Raw genomic sequence first — 20,969 nt, 5'->3', positions numbered from 1 at the left:
AAAATATCTTGCTTAGAATTTCACACAATTGCATTAAACTTGCATCATAACAATTTAGGGAGAACTGATATCTTGAATCTTTAATCCATGAACATGGTTGTCTATCAGTTTATTTAGATCTTTAATTATTATTTTCATCAGTGTTTTATAGTTTTCAACATACAAGTTCTATACATATTTGTTCCAGTCACATCTAAGGATTTCTTCTTTTTGACTGATTGTAAATGGTAATATATTTTTAATTTGAATGCCCATGTGTTCAATGATAGTACACAGAAATACAATTTATTTTTGCTTGTTTTTCTTGTATCTTGGGACCTTGCTGGACTCAGTTATTCTAGCAAATTCTTTTGTAGATCACTTGGGACAATCTACACTTATGTAGATAATCATATCATCTACAAATAAGGACAGTTGTGTTTCTTCCTTTCTGATCCATTATGTCTTTTATTTCATCATCTTGCCTTATTGTACTGCCTATTACTCCTAGCGCTAGGTTGAAGACAGTGGTAAAATCAGACATCTTTGCCTTGTCCCTGATCTTAGGGAGAAAGTGTCTGGCCTTTCACCACTAAATATAATGTTAGTCGTAAGATTTTTTGTAGACTTTCCTTATCGAGTAGAGTTGTTTATAGTATTCCCTTCTTTTTGATATCTGCGAATCTATAGTGATAGCTCCTGTTTCATTCATAAATTTGGTAATTTATATTTCTCTTTTGCGGTCAGTCTTGCTAGAGGTTTGTCAATTTTACTGATCTTTTCAAAGAATAAGCTGTTTCATTCATTTTCTCCATTGTTTTGTTTTCAATTTCATTAATTTCTATTCTTCTCTTTATTATGTCTAGCCTTCTGCTTGCTTTGATTTCACTTTCTAAACCCTTAAAGTGAGAGATTATATTATTGACTTAAGAATTTTTCCTCTTTTCTAATGTGGGCAATGGTGCTATAAACTACCATGTCAGGTGCTATTAAACTACCATGTCTGCCACATTTGCCGAATCTTATAAATTTTGATATTTCTCATCTTCATTCAGGTCTGTGTACATTTTTAAATTCAGCTGAGGTTTAATGACACATGATAGGGTTTATATGGTATATGTTACATAGTGACTTAAAAAGACTGAATTCTGCGATGTTGTGTGGAATGTTATATAAATGCCAATCAAATTCTGCTGGTTGATGGTGTTGCTGGGTGCTTCTATCATCGGGCTGATTTTCTGTCTAGTTGTTCTATCAGCTGCTGAGAAAGGAATGTTGAAGTCTGCAATATAATTGTGGATTTGTCTATTTCTCCTTTCAGTTCTCAGTTCTGCCTCACATATTTTCCAGCTCTGCTGTTTACTGCACACACATTTGGGATTGCTCTGTCTTCTTGGTGGACTGCCCCTTGCATCATTTAAAGTCCCTCTCCAACTCTGGTCATTTTCTTTGCTCTTAAGTCTGCTTTATCTGATACTAATATTGCACCTCCTGTTTTTCTTTGATTAATGACTGCATGGTATCTTTTTCTATCTCTTACTTTCGACCTACCTATATCATTATATTTGAAATGAGTTTCTTGTAGCTCATATTATTGGGTCATTTTAAAAATCAACCTGCCAATCTGTTTTTTAACTAGTAATTATTGATATATTCAGGATTAGGTCTTCCATTTTATTTTTGTTTTCTGTTTTTCTCTGTTTTATTTTTTCCCTTCCTTCCTGTGGGTTACTAGAATTTTTAGGATTCCATTTTGACTTATCTATACTATTTACAAATATATCTATTTGTATAGCACTTTTAATTTTTTTATTTTTTTTAGAGAGAGGGGAATGTAGGGAGAGAGAGGGAGAGAAACAATGATCTTAGAGAGAAACATCGCTTGGTTGTCTCTTGCATGTGCCCCAATCAGGGACCGGCCTACAACCCTGGGATGTGTCCTGACTAGGAATCAACTGGTGACCTTTCGTTTTGCAGGAGAATGCTATACAAAGCCACACTGGTCAGGGCACTTTGTATAGTATATTTAAGTGAAATTTTATGTAAAATACACATACCTAATTTAGTCTACTGTTTTTTTAAAATTTTACTTATTTATCTTTAGAGGGGAACGGAAGGAGAGAAGGAGAGAAGTATCAATGTATGGTTGCCTCTTGTGAGTCCCCTACTGGGAACTGGCCCGCAACCCAGACATGTGCCCTGATTGGGAATCGAACTGCGATGGTGTGGTTCGCAGGCCCACGCTCAATCCACTGAGCTACACCAGCCAGGGCTCTACTGGTTTCTTTACTTTACCAAATCAAGTGAAGTACAGAAACCTTACTTCTTTTTAAAATTTTTTATTTATTGATTTTGGAGACAGATACCGATTTGTTGTTCCATTTATTTATGCATTCATTGGTTGATTTTTTAAAAAATATATTTTTTTGATTATGCCATTAGTTGTCCTATTCCTCCCTTCACTCCCCTCCACCCTGCACACCCCTCCCCCACCATTCCCCCCTTTCGTTCATGTCCATGAACATGTCACAAGTTCTTTAGATTCTGTATTTCCCACAGTATTCCTGCCCTCCCCCGTCTATTTTCTACCTACCATCTATGCTACTTATTTTCTGTACCTTCTCCCCCCTTCTCCTCCTCCCACTCCCGTTGCTAACCCTTCATGTGATCTCCATTTCTATGGTTCTGCTCCCGAGCTAGTGTTTGCTTTTGTTTTAGGTGTGGTTGTTAGTAACTGTGAGTTTGCTGTCCTTCCTTTCACTGTTCATATTTTTTATCTTCTTTTTCTTAGATAAGTCCCTTTAACATTTCATATAATAAGGGCTTGGTGATGATGAACTCCTTTAACTTGACCTTATCTGAGAAGCACTTTATCTGTCCCTCCATTCTAAATGAAGGCTTTGCTGGATAAAGCATTCTTGGAAGTAGCTCTTTGGATTTCATGACTTGGAATACTTCTTTCCAGCCCCTTCTTGCCTGTAAGGTCTCTTTTGAGAAATCAGCTGACAGTCTAATGGGCACTCCTTTGTAAGTGACTATCCCTTTATCTCTTGCTGCTTCTAGAATTCTCTCCTCCATTTTAATCTTGACTAATGTAATTATGATGTGCCTTGGTGTGTTTCTTCTTGGGTCCAACTTCTTTGGGACTCTCTGAGCTTCCTGTATTTCCTGGAAGTCTATTTCCTTTGCCACACTGGGGAAGTTCTCCTTTATTATTTGTTCAAATAAGTTTCCCACTCGTGGCTGTTTCTTTTCCCCTTCTGGTACCCCTATAATTCAGATGTTGGAACGTTTAAAGATGTCCTGGAGGTTTCTAAGCCTCTCCTCATTTTTTTGAATTCTTGTTTCTTCCTTCTTTTCTGTTTGGTTGTTTCTTTCTTCCTTCTGGTCCATTCCATTGCTTTGAGTCCCAGTTTCTTTTCCATCACTATTGGTTTCTTGTGCATTCCCCTTCATTTCAATCAGTTTAGCCTTCATATATTCCTCTAATTTGTGGCTAAAATAAACCAATTCTGTGAGCATCCTGATCACCAGTGTTTTGAACTGTGCATCTGAAAGGCTGGCTATTTCTTGGTCACTTAGAATTACAGGCTCTGAGGCTTTGAGCTGTTCTTGAGTCATAATGTTTGGTCTATTCGCACCTGTTATGTTTGAGGGGCGGAGCCTTAGGTGTTTACCAGGTTCAGGCAACCCAGTCGCTGGGTTGTGACGTTGTATGTGGAGGCGGGGTCAGAGAGAGGGAAAAATGGCGCTTTGCTCCACTCCGCTCTCTCTCAGATTTCTGTCCCCTCTGCGGCTTCCCACAAGCGAATTGGGCCCCCCTGGTGCTAGCTCCCGGGTGTGTGGGCCCGTGTACTGTCCATGACCCTGTGGGTCTCTCCAACGAACTCTCTGTGAGCCTGGGAGCCCCTCCCGGCCCCTTGATCCCGAGAAAGTCTTTCCAGTTGGTGCTTTCAGGCTCTAATTCCCGCTGGGGCCCTAACCTGAGTGGTCTGTCTCACTGTTTCTCCTTCACTTGGTTTATCTGCGCACGAATGTGTGACCACAGCCAGCCAGCTGCCCTGCGCCCTCACTGGGTCCACCCATCACCACCCCACGCCTGGGATCCACCAACTGCCTCCGCCTCCGCTTCTGGGTCGGTCAGACAGAACAATCTTTCCAGCCTGACCCCACTCCGAAGCTGACTCCGCCCCTCTTACCGGTCTGGCTGCGTGGTTTGTTGTTGTCAGACTTCTGTACAGTTCAATTTTCACTATTTTGGCTGTGTTTTTGTTTCTAAAACCTAGCTGTCTTTAAATTTAGTTGTGGGAGGGGGCACAGTGTTTCCACCTATGCCTCCATCTTGGCTAGAAGTCTCATTGGTTGATTTTTATTTGCGCTCTAACCAGGGATGGAACCCACAACCTTAGCATACTGGGGCATCACTCTAACCAACTGAACTACCCAGCCTGAAAACTTGCTTCTTTATATCCCTTTACTCTCTGCCATATATAATGTAATTGCCTTAAATATTTCCTTTACATTTACTTAGAACCAGATCAGGCAGTGCTCTAATTTTTCCTTCAACTGTCAAATGTAATTTAGAAAACTTAAGAGGACAAGGGAAACCTATTGTATTTACCCATATTTTTGCTTATCATGTTCTTCCTTCCTGATGTTCTAGAATTTCTTCTTTTGTCATTTGCCTTCTTTCGATCACTCCTTTAGGTTAGGTCTACAGGTGATAGCTTTCTTTTCATCCGAGAAGGATTCCCCCTTCATTCCTAAGGGACTTTCCCTGGGTATAGGAATCTGGATTGGCAGTTTTCTTTCATTGCTTAAAAAAACACTGCAGCCCTGGCTGGCGTAGCTCAGTGGATTGAGCGAGGGCCTGTAAGGAGGGGGTCGCCGGTTCAATTCCCAGTCAGGGCGCATGCCTGGGTTGCAGGCCAGGTCCCCAGTGGGGGACATATGAAAGGCAACCACACACTGATGTTTCTCTCCCTCTCTTTCTCCTTCCTTTCCCCTCTCTCTAAAAATAAATAAATATTAAAAACAAAAACCAAAAAACACTGCGCTGGTTTCTCAGGCCTCCATCATCTGTGATGAGAAATCTGCTGTCATTCTATGCTTTTTCCTGCAGATGTCATTTTTCTCTGCCTACTCCCAAGAACTTTTTCTCTCTGTTTAGCTTTTGGAAATTTAATTATGATGCATCTTTGGGTTTATCCTGTTGAGGTTCACTCAGCTTCTTGAATCTGTCATTTGGGGTTTTTAGGTGACCATGTAAAAATAAATCTCCACAAACTGCTTCCTGTAGCCATGCCCTGTGGTGTAGACCCGAAGGGCCCCGATCACTCCTGGCCCGTGTGCAGGAGCAAATTCCACACCTTCTCCTGAAACTACTCATGGCACTGCCCTGGGATTCCTTCATCCCCCTCGGGGTCAAACTGGCATCTATGTAGAGACGTGCTTTTGCTCAGACGCTTATCCTTTCTGAAGGACTTCACTTTCCCAGGAGACTGTTAAAGCAGAGAATGCCGTACTTCACCAGCAACTCAAATAAGCTTCTCTTCAAGTCCTTCTCCGAGAAGAAAACCTCAGACTTGTCATTAACCGACATCTACCAAAAGCTTGTTAGAGAGAAATCCTGGTTAGAAAGGGTGGCCTGAACTACATACAGTTCATTCATGCTGCTAACTAGCGCTGCTTCGCATTTTTTATCTCTTTGTGGTAAATACTCTCATAACCTTTAAGGTCATTTGAAATTTAAATTAAGTTAAACATGACTTTTAACAAACAGGGGATCAGCCACGGCCACGTTGCTCAGTTTGTTAGTGTTGTCCCAATACGCCAAGGTTGTAGGTTTGATCTCTGCTAAGGGCACGTACCAGAAGCAACCACTGAATTCACTGATGGGTGGAACAACAAGTTGGTATTTCTCTCTCTCCCTTCCTCCCTCTCTCTAGAATCAATACATTTTGAAAAATGTTTTATATATTTAAAAAAGCTTAGGCCTGGCTGGTGTAGCTCAGTGGACTGAGCACAGGCCTGCAAACCAAAAGATCGTAGTTCGATTTTCAGTCAGGGCACACGCTTGGGTTGCAGGCCAGTTCCCAGCAGGGGCCAGTTCCCAGCATGGAATGCATGAGAAGGAACCATACATTGATATTTCTCTCCCTGTCTCCTTCCCTTCCCTTCTATAAATAAATAAATAAATAAATAAAATCTAAAAAATAAAAAATAATCAAAAAGCTTAATATTAAAAAACCCAACAGGATTATCACCAACAATTTTTAATATGCTCCTTCAACTGCCACACCAGGGGCGTGGCCTCCTAACCACCAGTGAAGACTCTGACAGCCCTGGTGCTTTTGCTCCTTCCCTCCCACTCCCTACCCACCCAGAGCACACCGTGTCACATCTTTCTTTTTGAATGTACTCTCCTAAGCTCCAAGGGCCCTTCTTTGTCTCTGTAACTTATTTTCTTAGCCCATTTCTTCTACAGCTCAGTTTTAATACCTCTGTAACTTTCTAAGTAAACTTTCTTTTATAATTGGAGAAAAAAGATTACCACAGCCTTTTGGCATACTAAGTATTACTCTAGATTGAAGAATTCACATAAGAACAGTATTTTGGGCCCTGGCTGGTGTGGCTCAGTGGATTGAGTGCTGCCCTGTGAACCAAAAGGTTGCCAGTTTGATTCCCAGTCAGGGCACATGCTTGGGTTGTGGGCCAGGTCTCCAGTTGGGGGTGTGTGAGAGGCAACCGGTCATGTATCTCTCACACATTGATGTTTCTCTCCCTTTTTCCTCTCCTTTCCCCTCTCTCTAAAATAAATAAATAAAATATTTTAAAAAGAAAACAGTATTTTGGTCCTTCAAGTGTTTGTACTAAATTATGTTTAGTGGATGTTTCAAGAGCACCCCCATGGGTAACAGCCTGCAGAAACCCATGGTGAAGTTCACAGAGAGATGCTGATCTTCATTACACTATACCCATGAGAGCCGAGGAAAGAGGTTCCCACGGATTTAAGTTTTATGAGTGATTCTGCTTCTTCTGAGCCACTGACTGCTGCCAATCTTGGCCACAGCGAGGACTGCAGAACCGATCACCATGTCTCTCCCCACCTGGACCTAAAAGGCTAAGAGCTACACCCAGCTCCTAGCAATGGATGCCTACTGAATTGTGTATACAAACCAGAGTGCTGGCCTCACTTTGTATTTTATACATTCTAGTTTCATCTTCCCCTTTAGCCAGTTTTTTTCTAACCACCCCCTTTTCATTTGCTTTTTTTTTACACCAAGCATCCTTCTATGAGTCATCTGACATCCCTTCTGAAACAGGGTTGGGTATAAAAAAAAATAGAGCTCTTCGTGTATGGTTGAAAGGAAAGTAGTAAGACAATACATGCACTTATTCAATATGAACTAAGTTCCTATGTTCAGCCAAGTTCTATGCTAATGCTCTATGAAAAACGGGAATAAAAAATAAAATCCCTGACCTCAAGTGGCTGAAATAAAGAGGCAGGGAGATGAATGAACAAGTAACTACAGTGCAGGCCAGCTGAGAGAAGCAGGGACGCAAAGCACTGGCGGTGGCCTGGCACCGGTGAGCTAGCCCACCCCCGTGAAGGGCACCACCAGTGCACTGGATCTGTCCCCATCTACACTCATGACAACCCCCTGAAACCCTCCACTGATGTGTCCACCCTGTCTGCCACATCACCTCTTTCCCAGCATCCTCTCTTGCCAGCTAGCCCACAGTCATGGAACACCGGCCCTCAGGCATTGTTCCCAGGGCTGGGCAAAGGCCCTGAGATTTAATCCAGGTACGCCAATTGCTAGTGGATGACCAAAGGAAGCAGCTTAATCCTCCAAAGCCTGAAGCCACTGCGTGTCAACAACCACACATGTTTCCCCCCTGAGGAAATTCACTCTGGGAGAAAAATGTTGTAAGATCATGTTATCTGCCATGGAAACATCCAATAGCAGGGGCAGTTTTAACAAATTAAGACACCACAATGTAACAGGAAATTCTGCACCAATTAGAAACCAAAGAAACCAGGAAGGTACTTAAGTGAAGAAAAATAACATTATACGTGCACTGTAATTATAATTATAATTATATTAAGACAGTTTGCATATGGAAGTGACTGAAAAATGTAAAATAAAACATCAGGGTGGTAAGAGTCTGGTCAGGCTAAACTTTTATTTGTTTAAAAATAACATTCAGGCCTGGCTGGTGTAGCTCAGTGGAATGAGCGCGGGCCTGCGAACCACACGATCGCGGTTCGATTTCCAGTCAGGCCACATGCCTGGGTTGCAGGCCAGTTCCCAGCAGGGAACTCACAAGAAGCAACCATACATTGATGTTTCTCTCCTTCTCTTCCTCTCTAAATACAAATAAATAAAATCTTTAAAAAAATAAAATAAAGTCTTAAAAATAACATTCAGCCCTGGCCAGTATAGCTCAGTGGATTGAGCACGGGCCTGTGAACCAAAGGGTCACTGGTTCGATTCCCAGTCAGGGCAAATGCCTGGGTTGCAGGCCAGGTCCCCAGTAGGGGACACATGAGAGGCAACCACACACTGATGTTTCTCTCCCACTCTTTCTCCTTCCCTTCCCCTCTCTCTAAAAATAAATAAAATATAAATAAAATGAAAATAACATTCACTAGATTGGGGTTTTGGGTTTTCTTTTGTTTTTTTGAGGGTTTTTTTGGTCTGAATATATGTAGTCTTAGTATAAAGTCTGAAAGATTCAGGACAAAAATGAAGAAGAAAATAAACACATATGTAGCCTTCCTTCCCAGGTGTGGTAAGGACTCTAAATACTCGGGTGGATGTCTCCTCCTAGCCTTTCTCTTCTTCATTTGCAGGGGTTCCATTCAAACTTTTGGAGCCAGGGAAGCATGGAAAGAGCTGGCATCTGACCCAGGACTTAAAGAGTGAGGGTGGAAACAATGAAGAGGATGAGGGCAGGCCTCCCAGCCAAGATGACAGAGGCATGAGCACGTACATGCAACGTCTAAAAGAGGGCAGTGGACAGGGCTGAAGGGGAGGTAAGTGGAGGGTCTGGGAGCAGCAGCATCCAGCTCACCACTGAGCTCTGTGGACTGGCAGGCTTCACACCAGGCCATTGAACTACCCACGTTCACAATGGGAAAGCAACCAAAGGTTCATGTGCCTGACCCACAAGAAACAGTAGCAGAAGCAGGATTTGAACCCAGAGTCCACACCGTCTTAACCTATGGCACAGTGCTCTGCATGTGATGTTCACAATTCAGAACCCATGCGACAGGCATCAGACAGGAACAGGGAATGTTTACACGGTGGCTAGTCTGAACAGAGCCCCATATACCATTCATGTTCCAGGTAAAGGCGTCCCTCAGCTTCTGCCCGTCAATCTCCATGTCCAGCCGAATGGGGACCAGCACCTCAGGCTGGGATGCATTCTCATGGATCACTGCTGGGTCATGATCATCAAAGCTGGAAGTGAATGGCAGCAAAGTCAGCAAGGGGTACTATGGGTCCCCCCAGAGCCTCCCTCTCTGTACCACTGACCACTGAGAACCTGGCCAAGGGGGAAGCGCACTTCTTAGGGGCACTTGTCACCTAAGGGCTGAGTCAGCAGAGACAAGGCAAGCAGGGGTCACAGGCCACAAAGGCAGAGCTCCACACTTCATGGACACACAGGAAAGTGGGAAAAGATGCTGGCCTGAGCAGTGGGACAAGACCTAGACATACTCTGAAAGAGAGAGATTTAAGCTCCAAAGCAGGCAGGACTTTCACAGAAAGCTGAGGGAATGGAATTTCCAAAAGAGGAAATACTTGAGCAAAGGCCAAGGGATGGGGAGAAGCCAGGAGTTGTTGGGGTGGCGGCAGCCAGAACACTGGAGGCAGGGTACTGATTAGATGGGGGAGCAGCGTGAGAGACACTGGGAAACTACAGAGTCAAGGCGCCAACAGTTCTCCACCTCAGGCTGAGGAATCCAGCCTCCACCCTGAGGGGACTCCAGGAAGACTGAGCAAGAGTTTCACATGGTCATACCGGATCTTAGGAAGACAGAGGGGGAAGAGATGTGGGGATGTTTGGAGGGTAGGGGAGATCTAAGAGCACCTGCTCTCAGAGCTTGGGGCAAGGATGACAAACAAACAAGGAAAGCACACCACATGCATGCTGCACACAAATCCTCTGGGAAACACAGAGGGAAAGGGCAGGAGTGGACATTCTAAAGGTGGAAGGCGACCCTGAGAAAACGACATTCAAAAGAGGTAGGAAGAAAAGAAAAGGAGGGAGGGAAGGAGGGAGGGAGGGAAAGATGGAAGAGGAAAGAAAGGGGGTGGGCCATGCAGATACTGGCAAGAAATGAATGAGGCTAGGCTGCAGAGATGAATGTGGGGATGGGAGCTTGAAAAATAACCCCCAAGAGATAGCTATGCCCTAACCCTTGGAACCTTGACCGTTACCTTATATAGCCGAAGGAGGGGGTACTTTTGCAGATGTAATTAAATTAAGGATCTTAGAGGAGATTAAGCATCCCAGTGGGCCCTAGATTACATCACAGGTATCACTATAAGAGATAGACAGGAGTAGATTTCATACACAGAGGAGAAGGCCCTATGTGACCACAGAAGCAGAGGCTGGTGATGTGGCCACAAGCCAAGGAATACCAGCAGCCAGAAAAAGCTGGAAGAGGCAGGAACAGATTCTCCCCAGAGGCCTCAGAAGTGCAGCCCAGCCAACACCTTGACTTCGGCTCCATGGAACACCCAGCCTCCAAAAATGTGCAAGAATAAACCCATGTTGTATTAAACCACCCAGTTTGTTGCCATTTGTTCCAGCAGGAGAACTAATACAGCAGGAGTCACTTGGGTGGCATGTGAAACCATGAGAAAAAGTCCAAGGACTGGGTCCCCAGAAATTCTAATCAAGATACTGGGGAAATGAGGAGACTGGCAAGACTAAAGCAAAGAGAGCTGGGGGGCTGGAGCAAGCCAGGGACCGACATCCTGGAAACTGAGGGAAAATGGTTTCATGGAGGAGGCAGTATGGCATTTTAGGGAACGTAAGGTAAAGTCGAGTGTTTCTGGTGGGAGGAGGAGACTAAACTGCATTCCAGCACTAACGCAGAATCAGCCAAGAGGGCGAGGTGTACTCACCAGAGAGGGAAGGTTCTCTTCTTGTCCCGGCCCATGCGGTTCCTGTTGATGGTTGTGGAGCACGGTACAGCATCCAGATGGTGGGAGCTATTGGGCAGGGTGGGCACCCACTGATTGTTCCTCTTTGCTTTCTGTTCCCTGGAAAAACATGGGAAATCCCCCCCTCAGTCTACGAGCCCGATACCACCCACCAGGTATCGAGTCACAGTCCACAGACAACCACTGCACCCCCACGGAGCTCCAGACCCCAGTGGGAACTTCTGTGCACCCCAGACTCTGTAGGTTTCTATTGCCTAGGCTCCCACCAGCACTTGGAGGTACCTAAGTTAGGTACGGGTCCAAAGGGGCCCCAACATGTCACAGCAGCCTCCCGCCCAGTGCACGAGCCACAAGTTACCATGCTATGTGCTGGCCATGGTGCCACAAAAGCACTGTCCCGTCTGTGGGGAAAGAGGACAAAGAGGGGGCTTCCCAGAGGAGTGGAGCCATGAACACTGAGTTCGGGTTCACCGGGGCAGGGGGCAGCTGGAGGGGAGAAGGCATTTCAGAAGCACAAGGAGTCGCAGGATGAGGCAGGAGGCTGTAGACTCGGCAGGGGCTAGAAACATGGGGCACAGAGAGGGTCCCCATTACAGGGCTGGTGTGTCCCATGAGAAACTGACTGCACTCAGCAGACGGCTGGGTGTCCCCAGGGGTTTGCAGCAGGAAGAGGCACGATCAGTCTATTATTTTAGACATGCCGGCCAGCCTGAGATGGTCTAGGCAATGCTGCTGGCCTCTGGACTTCTGACCAGTAGAGGTGAAAAGATGCACTACTGGTGAATACAGCCTAGAAAACAACACTCAAAATAATTTAAGTAGCCCATGTCCCCTAAAAGGCTCACTCTTCTCTCCAAATTGCAGGTTGCTCTTACCACCAGGAATATACCAAAAGCTATTTTAAAATGAGGTTCCAGTGTCAGGTTTGCCAGAGGAGTGCTCAGGTTCCCACTAAGCCCTGAGTCCTTTTATTGTCCCTGGGGCAGCCTGCCTTCCCCAGTGACTACGAGCAGTGTGGGGGCAGTGGCTGTGTACGGCTCACCTACACAAACACCTGCGCCAGTCCTCTTCAGTAACTGTTTGCTACACCTCAGGGAATGTGACAACCGCTAGACTTCCTGCTGCTCAGCCAGTGCCGTCTCAGGAAGGCCAGGAGACGCTGCTGGCAGCCCTTCCCCTTTTCCCAGGTGGTGGAGGACAGAGGCAGTGGCCACAACCTCCAGTGGGCCCGGGCCCTTGAACCCCTTTCTTTTCTAAGCTGAGGCCACTCGCACCTCAGGTGCTGAAGTCCAGGAGCATCCCCTGATCGAGCTCGGGGTCAGAGAGGAATTCATGGCACCAAGTTTGGCCAGGGCTCTGTCGAGTCTCCCATGCCCAGGTCTTGCTTAGATCTTATGAATGGCCTTCACCTTGTATCAGAGACCTGGGGGAACGGGAGACAAGGGACTAATCTGGGCAGGGCTTAGAGCTAGGGCAGCGAGACTGGGATCTCCACCACAGCCTGTCTGGGCCCACTGGCCATGGACTCACTTAGGAGCGCCAAATTTTAAGCAGCACATTCCTGAACTCCACCCAGATCCAGCGACTCCCATCTGGGGAGGGCCTAGGAATATGGATTAACAACTTGCCAACTTCCATGGTAAGGCCTGTGTGTGCCCCTGGGCCTAGACTTAGGGCCCTTGGGCCTAGTACACCACCTCTTTTCTAAGCCATCTAGAGCTTGTAATGAGGTCCCCCCCCAAAATCCTACCCTAAGTCAGTAGTGATCTCACTCATTTCCAGTCTGGGGTGCTCTACCGATGACATCACAGACACAGCGAGCACAAACACACAGCCATGCACCGAATCCGAGGATCTGCATCATGTGATTCAACCTTCTTCTACCACCAGGAGGTCTGCCTGGGACTGACCTGCTCAGTGAGGGGGCGGGAAGGTGCCAGTCCTCCCACGGGCTGACTGGACAGAGAGAAGGCACTTCCCAAGCATAAAGCCCGTCAAAATGCACGGCAGCTTCCCTGGAACCTTCACCCGTCCCATGCCCCCATAGTTCTGACCTCAGGGGTAACAAGACCCTACTCCCCCCTCAGCTGTTCCTCAAATGATACAATCATTAAGAAAGTGTTTATCACTCCATAAAAGTTCCCCAGCTGACGTGTGCAGACTTGAAAGTCCACTCCATATGTACCTAATTTCCTTCTGCCACTTCCCTGGGTGAGTCTCCCCCTCCATGTGTTTTACCACATCCCTTGGGGAAACAGAAATCTGCAGAGCACACATCTATAATGCTGGCCGGGCTGGGCACGTGCCCCCTTTTTCGGTGGGGTGAGGAGTGGGGGAAGGGAGATTATATAAACAATCCAATAGTAACATTGAGAGACAATCTGAGAAATTATTTTTCAGAACCACGTCACTCTCAACAAGAACACCCCCAACTCCCTTAGTGCCCCCTGGGGTCTATCTGGTGCACAGGGGTGCATGTTTTCCCGAGAACCAAGAGCCTAAGGCAGGTGTTCCGCACACCTCATGCACGTGAGCCACAGTTTTCAGTTGCTGCAGAGTCTACGCAGTTACACGTAGCGGGTACACCCTGGTCCACACCGGTGAGTGCACCTCTGCTCACCCCGCCTCTCCCTGAGGCTAGACACTTCAGTGGCTCCATAGTTCCCACTATTATTCACAACGCGCCCAAGGGCATCTCTCTATTTACAATAGTTGGTGGCGGTGTTCTTGTAAATTATTTCTCTAGGACAAATTCCCAGGGGCAAAATTACTGGGCCGAAGAACAAAAAAACATTTGACGTCATAATGCTATACCAAAAGATCGTGCCCACCTACAAGCCACTGCAGCCTCTACCAGGGCCCCTCTGTCACGCATTCCCCAGTTCTTTATGTTGCTATTTTTTTTTTTTTGGTTTTGAATTTTTTTAATTACACACGAGGACAAGCATCATTTCCTGTGTTTATTATTTGTACTTCTGATGTGGCCTACCCTCTGCCTATTTATCTACTTGGGTATTGAAGTTTTCCTTATAAATCTGAATAAAGTGACTCTTTCTACAACAGAACAACTTTCCCACTACCTGCCTAATTGTTAAGGTAAACATTCCTTTAAAGGTTCTAAATGTATACATTTGAATACATCGTTTCTTTCTTTTGTGACTTTATCTGGGTCACTAATTTTTCTGACAGCTAGTCCTACTTTCAAAGCATTCTTTCTTAACCATTCTCCAGAATCCACAACTTGGCTTAAGTTTCTCAGAAATTCCAAAGATACAGAAGAAACTTAAAAACACAGCCAGGATGATTTGTAAGCACCACGCATAAAGTGTTGAAAAGTTTTTCGGTTTGATTTAACCACAACCAGTTCTGAAGCATAAGAAAAATACATGCAGGTGTCCCAAGAGCACACCTGGCCAGGGATGTGTTACCTGAGGTAGGTGGGGGGCTCCGTGCTGATGGACACAGCCTTGTACTTCTCATCATTGCCGTCCAGAATCTCTTCCACCTCTGAGGCTTTTAACAGAGTCACGCTAGTGGCCAGAGTTGTGTATCCGTGATCTGTAACCAGAGACACGGCTATGGTCACCCTGCCGGTGGGGCAGCGAGCAACAACAGCCAGTAGATGCAGCACATCCAGGTCCTCACATGCAGGAGGTGGGAGAAGCAGGCGTCTACCTTACTACTGCCGAATGCTGGCCTCTTCCAAAAGGGCAGTCTGGACTGAGCGCTTTATTTAGAGGTCCTACTGGGTAAAGACTCTCTGAGGATTTCCTTGGACTGATCTGTCCCAGGAGCACCGGCTCCAGGCACAGAGGAAGTGCATAGGGCAGCGGCAGCAGGGACAGCGCAGCAGGGCCAACAGGGGCTCTCAGGAGAAGAGGAAGGCTCCAGAGTAACACCACCAGTGGGAAGAGGTCTGACACCACTGCCATCCACAACACAAAGCAAAGCAGAGAGATGGAATGAAAGATGAAAAGCACTTTTCTTTTAAAACAAGAGCCCAGAGAGTTGGAAAGAGCTGCTTCACATGGGGCACAAACTCCTGGCCCTACGCCAGTCAGCGCTTTCCGGGGGGCAGGGCAGTTTCTAGGCAGCTTGACCCATAGCTCTTCCAGGGAACCTGGGTTAAGAGCTGCTACCTGTCTGCAGGTCCAGCCTGGCTTCTCCTGGAGACACAAACCAGGTACAGGGCAGGTGTCTCCAAAGCACAAGGTGGAAGAGTCACTGAGACTTCCTTTGAGACTCGTGGAAGGGTAAGCAAAGCTAGGAACTCACTGTGCTAATGACTAGTGCTACACTGGGGGGCTGGGGGGTGGAGGGAGGACAAAAAGGAGACTTTTTAAAGTGTGTGAGTGAAAATGTTACAGCAGCAGATAAAAAAGAAGCTCCGGCTCCTGCATTAAAAGAACTACTACTTTGCCCACAAGACCATAGCAGCACCTTTAGACACAATCAAAGAGGACAGGACAGACTGCAAAGCACTCACGATCGCACTCGCTCTCTCTCTGTCTCACTTTACACGCACACAAACACACACACGCAGCTCTCTATAAGGCGCCAGTGCTGGGTGGGAAGCAGTTTGGCCATTTGCTAAACACTGTACTGTGTCCAAACCCAAAAAGACCTTGAGTCTTTCACGAGAGATCAGAAGCATCCTTTCGCCCTGCACAGAGCTGCCACGGCTGAAGCACAGTAGTGTCTGGCGGCTGGCCTAGCAAGCCCCAGGCACACCTCAGGCACACCAAGCAGGGACATGCACAGGAGCTCTAGCACACTGGCGGCCAGAATGAAGCGCTACGAGATGGATGTGCTCTGGGAAGCAAAGCGGTGAAAGCCCCAGAGGGGAGTGGGAGCCAGGGTTGCCACCCACCACTCGGGCTGAATATGGTAGGGTGCATATGAAGGGTGACTACGGCAAAACGCCACGGCAGTGGCAGAGCATCACAGCATTCCTAAAACGTTTTGAGACCAACATGTCTTCACAGCACCCGCTACTGCCCCAGCCCCACCCCCTCACGCACCCTCGAGACCCGTTAAAAACACCTGACGAAGGACCACCACCGGCTCCCAGGAGCCGCCTTCTTGCCTGAGCTGCATGGTGCCCCCCCTAGGATGTTCCTGCCAGACTAAGGTCAGGGCTGCAGTGAAGACACTCTGGAGTGAAAACGTTTTATCTTCATGACATAAGCGAGTGGTTTTGAAACAGGTTTACAAACCCTCGTGAAGACGCACCCTTAGTGTTAGGTTTTGTTTTTTTACCATGTGATGATGCAACTATTTTCTTCCTCTCTTCCACAGTGGCTAGTCGCCTCCAGAGTGAGGGATATCTCTTGTACAGAGAACCTCGGAACATACGGAGGTAGTTTCCCACCTATGAGTAAAGCAAGAAGGCTCATTATGAGGGTCACGTCTCCACGCAGAGGGGAGGGTCCTGGCACGGAGGCCCCACTGGATCAAGTGATGGACAAAAAGGCCCTGAGTTGGCCTTCAGGCACCAGGCAGCAGTAAAAACACAATCTGCTGACATCAAGAGGTCAACAACAGTACACATCTGGCCCACATCTGCCCCTCCAGGCAGGGACGGAACGTCTACATTCTGACGACAGGACCGAAGCTTGTGAGGCAGGCCCCCAGAGCTCACTGAGAAGCCCCCGGAGCTCACGGAGAAGCTTGCAATGGTTTTGATTTTGGACTAAGATTCTCTGGTACTTGCCAGAAATGTAAGGCCTCTTTGACTTTCTTTTATCTTAAGAATAAGACTTTGATATTTTTATGATGTAATAAACACCAAAAAGGTCTCTTAATTTTAGACAGATGCAGGATAATTTCCCCCATGACCCCTGTTGCTTTGTTTAGTAACAAAACTCAAACCAGGAATGCCAAAGGAATTTTCCGAAGAGTTTAAAAAGCACTTATCGGCAATCACCAGATTGCTATATAAATCATTACTTCCCCAAACAACGGCTTTGGATGGCTTGTAACAGATATTCACAGTAAGACTTCTTTGATGGAAAAAAAAAAAAAACTAGTCCTAACGTTTTTACAAAGAAACCCCATTGTCCCACTGACTTTTCCAAAATGATCACTGCTATCACACAGCAGGAGACGGCCAGTCGACTGGGTGCCAGGTGCTGCCACCACCTGTGACGAGGAATCACATTCCCTTTTCGGGTCTCCTTACATCTGTCGAATGCTCAGCAACTCTGTACCCCACAAAGGACAACTTCTATTATTTTCCCATTTACCTACCCATCATAGTGTATTTATTAAATAAATATGTTTCTCCATTTTTCATGAATCAAAGACTTCTATGATCAACAACCAGAGCTGCTGAACGGCGTGAGAGAAGGTGGTCAGGGCATGTAACTCATGCGCCACACAGTACGCAGATTCCTGTGAGTCATTTGCCTGGAGTGTCATTACCATCCCAGGGTGAACATAGTTTCCGCCAGGTTTTTGAAAAGACATTGATAATGCCCTCCACTACCACCCTGCAGATCCTGCAGAGTCCCAGGACTCCTACATCCTTCCTAAGTCCCTTTGGAACACAGGAGGAGACCAGGGCTTGCCCTATGGGTTTTTCCTGAACCAAACTTTGTCTGCTGGATCTGGTTTCCCAAATGTAAAGTGAAAACATGGACTTGGGGATTTCCTAGAGTTCTTTTAGGCCCATGACCGTGACTTGGTAAACAGAGCTGCTTGCAGATAGCAGAACAGTGAAACACACTCACTGCAACTGCAGATGCCATCCCAAGGACGTTCCATGGACCTGGCATGGCGACATGGGGTGTGATGCTACGGCCGGCCCACTCTGTGAATATGGTGCTTGCTTCCCAAGGGAAAGGAGTCTGGGGGCCATCCACCCAATACTGTCACAGGAGCTACAAGATATCAACAGACAGCATCCGGACCTTGAACTAGATCTTGAACCGGATCTTGAACCAATTCCCAGACCTCCAAAGGTCTGACGATGGTAAGCTAGGCCTTGGAAAGCCAATTGCCTTTCCCTTCTCTCACCTGGGTCCCTACTGACTGGGTCTCAGGAAAATGTTCTCACTCAATGAGGTTGAAGGAGAAGACTGCAGTTAACTTTCTATAAACTAAAGTGTGTGATGGAGAAGATCTTAGGGGCCATCTAGTCTAAGCCTCTCATTACGCACATGAGAAAAGTGACAGACGCAGGGCAGAGCTGGGTCCAGGCCTCCTGACGTTCCTCCCACCTGGCTGCAAGCTTCTTCTCAACTTGCTCCACCTAATAAGTGAAAGCTTGCTTTTCAAAAAGTACCGGCCACTCAGAGTCAAGGCCAAACTCGTTTCTTTTCCATTAGATCCTTCCTGCCCATTAGATCAGGTAAAGGTTTCTTTAAACAATCTGCCCATGACCACATAATGAAACTCAACTGCCTTTTGAATCATGTACTTAACTAGCTCCACTTCCTCAGCACAACTATCTTCGAAGAGCAGCATTTATGTGCCTATGTGAAAAATTTATTGCATCCTGCCTTTTGTTTCATAAAAATTGGTGGAAAATGATTACACTAAAGTTCTGATGCTGACAACATCAGCGTCAAAATGTTATTCAACTAAGACAAACAGGAGGAATTTCACCTTGGAAGAATCACACCAGGGTGTCCCGAAAGCCTCAATGTGACCATCACAAGGCTTAGTTTACATTCAATTGTAAAGAAAAACAACAAAAATTGTAAAAACGGGAATGAAATGCCTGGCTTCTGATACTGAAAACTGCTACAAGGAGGGCGACCCTCGGCACTGGGTAACTAACTGCTTTTGCTCTCCGAGATTAGCACTTACCTTGTCACATGAGACTCTACTGCTTGGTATATGCACGTCTGAATTGCTCAGCTATGCTTTAAAAAAAAGAAAAGGAATATACAACACCTGGAGACTGCCTTTAGACCACAGAGGCCTAGTTCGAGGTAATCTGTAAAATCTTAGTACAATCTACCACGGAAAGACCAGTTGTGGGGTTTTCCTGAAGTCAGCAGTCCAGCTGATTCAACAAAGAGCTGTCGCGCCTAGTAAAAAGTAAAGATTTTTAGGATCGTTCCCCTGTCATAATTCAGTCAGTTCAAGATATCCAAAGTGTCAACTGCTTCTGAATTGCTGATGGATCCCGCTGAGGGACGGGGGGCCTTACCCACCCAAAGGAAATAGGATGTCCTTTTCCACCCTACAGCAAGCATCCTCCTCCCAACCTCTTTCCTCCCTGGTATACAAAGGTCAAAACACCTCCCTGCCCACCTCAAAGGCAACACAACAGACACGGTCATGAGCTCCCACAAATCCCCTCTTCACAGCTTGCCATTGCAGGATTCGATTTAGCAATGGGGGAGGGGTGCATGTGAGCTCTCCAACATCTCCGCCCCAGAGTCGCAGTGATAACCAAAACACCCAGTTTCTCTGCATCTGCTTGGGGTTGCATCAACTCAGCACAAAACCAGTGGCCCCTCCCGGAGTCCTAGCCTTGGCAGTAGGGTGCGTCCCCGATCACCTCGAAACGGGAAGGTAAACCCAGGATCTCTGAGGTACGAGAACCCAGGCCGGGGAGGCCCCGCCCACGACGCCCCGCCCCCGCCGCGCGTGCTCGCGCGCCCGCCCGCTGCGATGAATGGAGATGCGCGTTCCCGGCGCGCAGGCCCGCCCTGAGGCTCTGCGAGGCCGTAACCTGGAAGGGCGAGGACGCGCTGCGCGGTACCTCAGAGCCGATCATGTAGAACTCGCCGTCGTCCTCCAGCTGGAACTTGACGGGCTTCTGCCCGAAGGTCTTGCTCAGCGCCATCATCATCATTGCGGCGGTGGAGGCGAGCGGCAAAGGCCGGGATGCGAAAGACCGGGAGGGCTGAAGCGAGGCTGAGCAGCACCGAGTCCAGGGGAGCCGAAGCCGGGAAACGAAAGGCGGGCCAGGCCTGACAGGGCGCTCGCGCCACCGCCACCGGGAACCTCAGCTGCTACCGCAGTCGACGACCAGGCCGCTCTCAGTACGCATGCGCGGGCGTTGACGCTGCCGCGCGCGCTGCCGCCGCCCAAACAAAAGGCCGGAGCGCGTCCGCGCGGGTCTCTTAAAGGAACCTACACCCTTTTGTCTTACAAGCTGCCTCCCAAATCAAGGTCCCAAGGAAAATTCTCGCAGGTGTAAATCGCATCTGAGGCCTTGGCTCAGGCGGTGGCTTTCCCAATCTCACAGCTAAGTCTTGGATTCTACCCAGTGGAGGAGAAAGGAGGTGAGGCCTGAAGGCTGAGGGAGGCCGGAAGTACCTGTGCCTCAATTTCTCCTCCCGGAAAACAGTGCAGCTAAGCAGATAAGAAGGCTCCTAGGAAACACATATCCCGGTTTCCGAGCCACAACTGTTCCTGTGGCTGTGGGAATGGGCAGAATGACAACACTAAGTGGTGCTGGTGTGGGTATACGCTCCTGGACTTGGCAGGATTCCAAGGCCCAGGTGGTATTTAGTTTGACTGGTGTATCAGATAGATGAGTGTCAGAGGAGAGGGAACCTTCTCCATTCCTTTCTTAACATTGTGCTTTGTGCCTAACGACAAGTTGATCCCTTCAGTGAAACTAGACAGCCCTGCCCCACACACTTACAGCTGGGTTTGGGGACTGACATGAATGAAAGCATGAAGCGTCCATGTATCCAGTTGAACAATGCAGTATGTCAACAACAGCCCACTGCTGACAATTTCACATGGTTCAGTCTAACAAAAATTGCAGCTATGATAGATGTTACTATGGAGGAGTTACATGCGAGCCTAGGTGGCCAGCCAAGGAACCACTGAAAAGTTAGG

At 47.1% G+C, this 20,969-nt stretch overlaps 1 protein-coding gene across 3 annotated transcripts in view; it reads right to left on the bottom strand.

Moving 5' to 3' along the window:
- The window catches only part of SMARCB1 (SWI/SNF related BAF chromatin remodeling complex subunit B1), a 35,220-nt gene extending 15,037 nt beyond the window's left edge, over nucleotides 1-20,183 (bottom strand). The window contains exons 1-6 of one of the 3 annotated variants that reach the window (XM_037067473.1): nucleotides 19,879-19,967; nucleotides 18,975-19,198; nucleotides 16,395-16,533; nucleotides 14,591-14,720; nucleotides 11,124-11,261; nucleotides 9,322-9,449 (exon numbers count right to left, since the gene is read on the bottom strand). In XM_037067473.1, coding sequence (XP_036923368.1) covers nucleotides 9,322-9,449; nucleotides 11,124-11,261; nucleotides 14,591-14,720; nucleotides 16,395-16,515 — 517 coding nt within the window. In that variant the 5' untranslated portion in view covers nucleotides 16,516-16,533; nucleotides 18,975-19,198; nucleotides 19,879-19,967. Of the gene's footprint in view, nucleotides 1-9,321; nucleotides 9,450-11,123; nucleotides 11,262-14,590; nucleotides 14,721-16,394; nucleotides 16,534-18,974; nucleotides 19,199-19,878 lie in introns of all 3 variants that reach the window. The other 2 variants (XM_037067471.1, XM_037067472.1) reach the window with 2 other exon arrangements.
- Nucleotides 20,184-20,969: the final 786 nt, after the last annotated feature.

Source organism: Sturnira hondurensis, unplaced genomic scaffold (assembly GCF_014824575.4).
Source record: "Sturnira hondurensis isolate 20B ecotype Veracruz unplaced genomic scaffold, ASM1482457v3 Scaffold0017254, whole genome shotgun sequence".
NCBI lineage: Eukaryota > Metazoa > Chordata > Mammalia > Chiroptera > Phyllostomidae > Sturnira > Sturnira hondurensis.
This window is presented reverse-complemented; position numbering and strand designations above follow the sequence as displayed.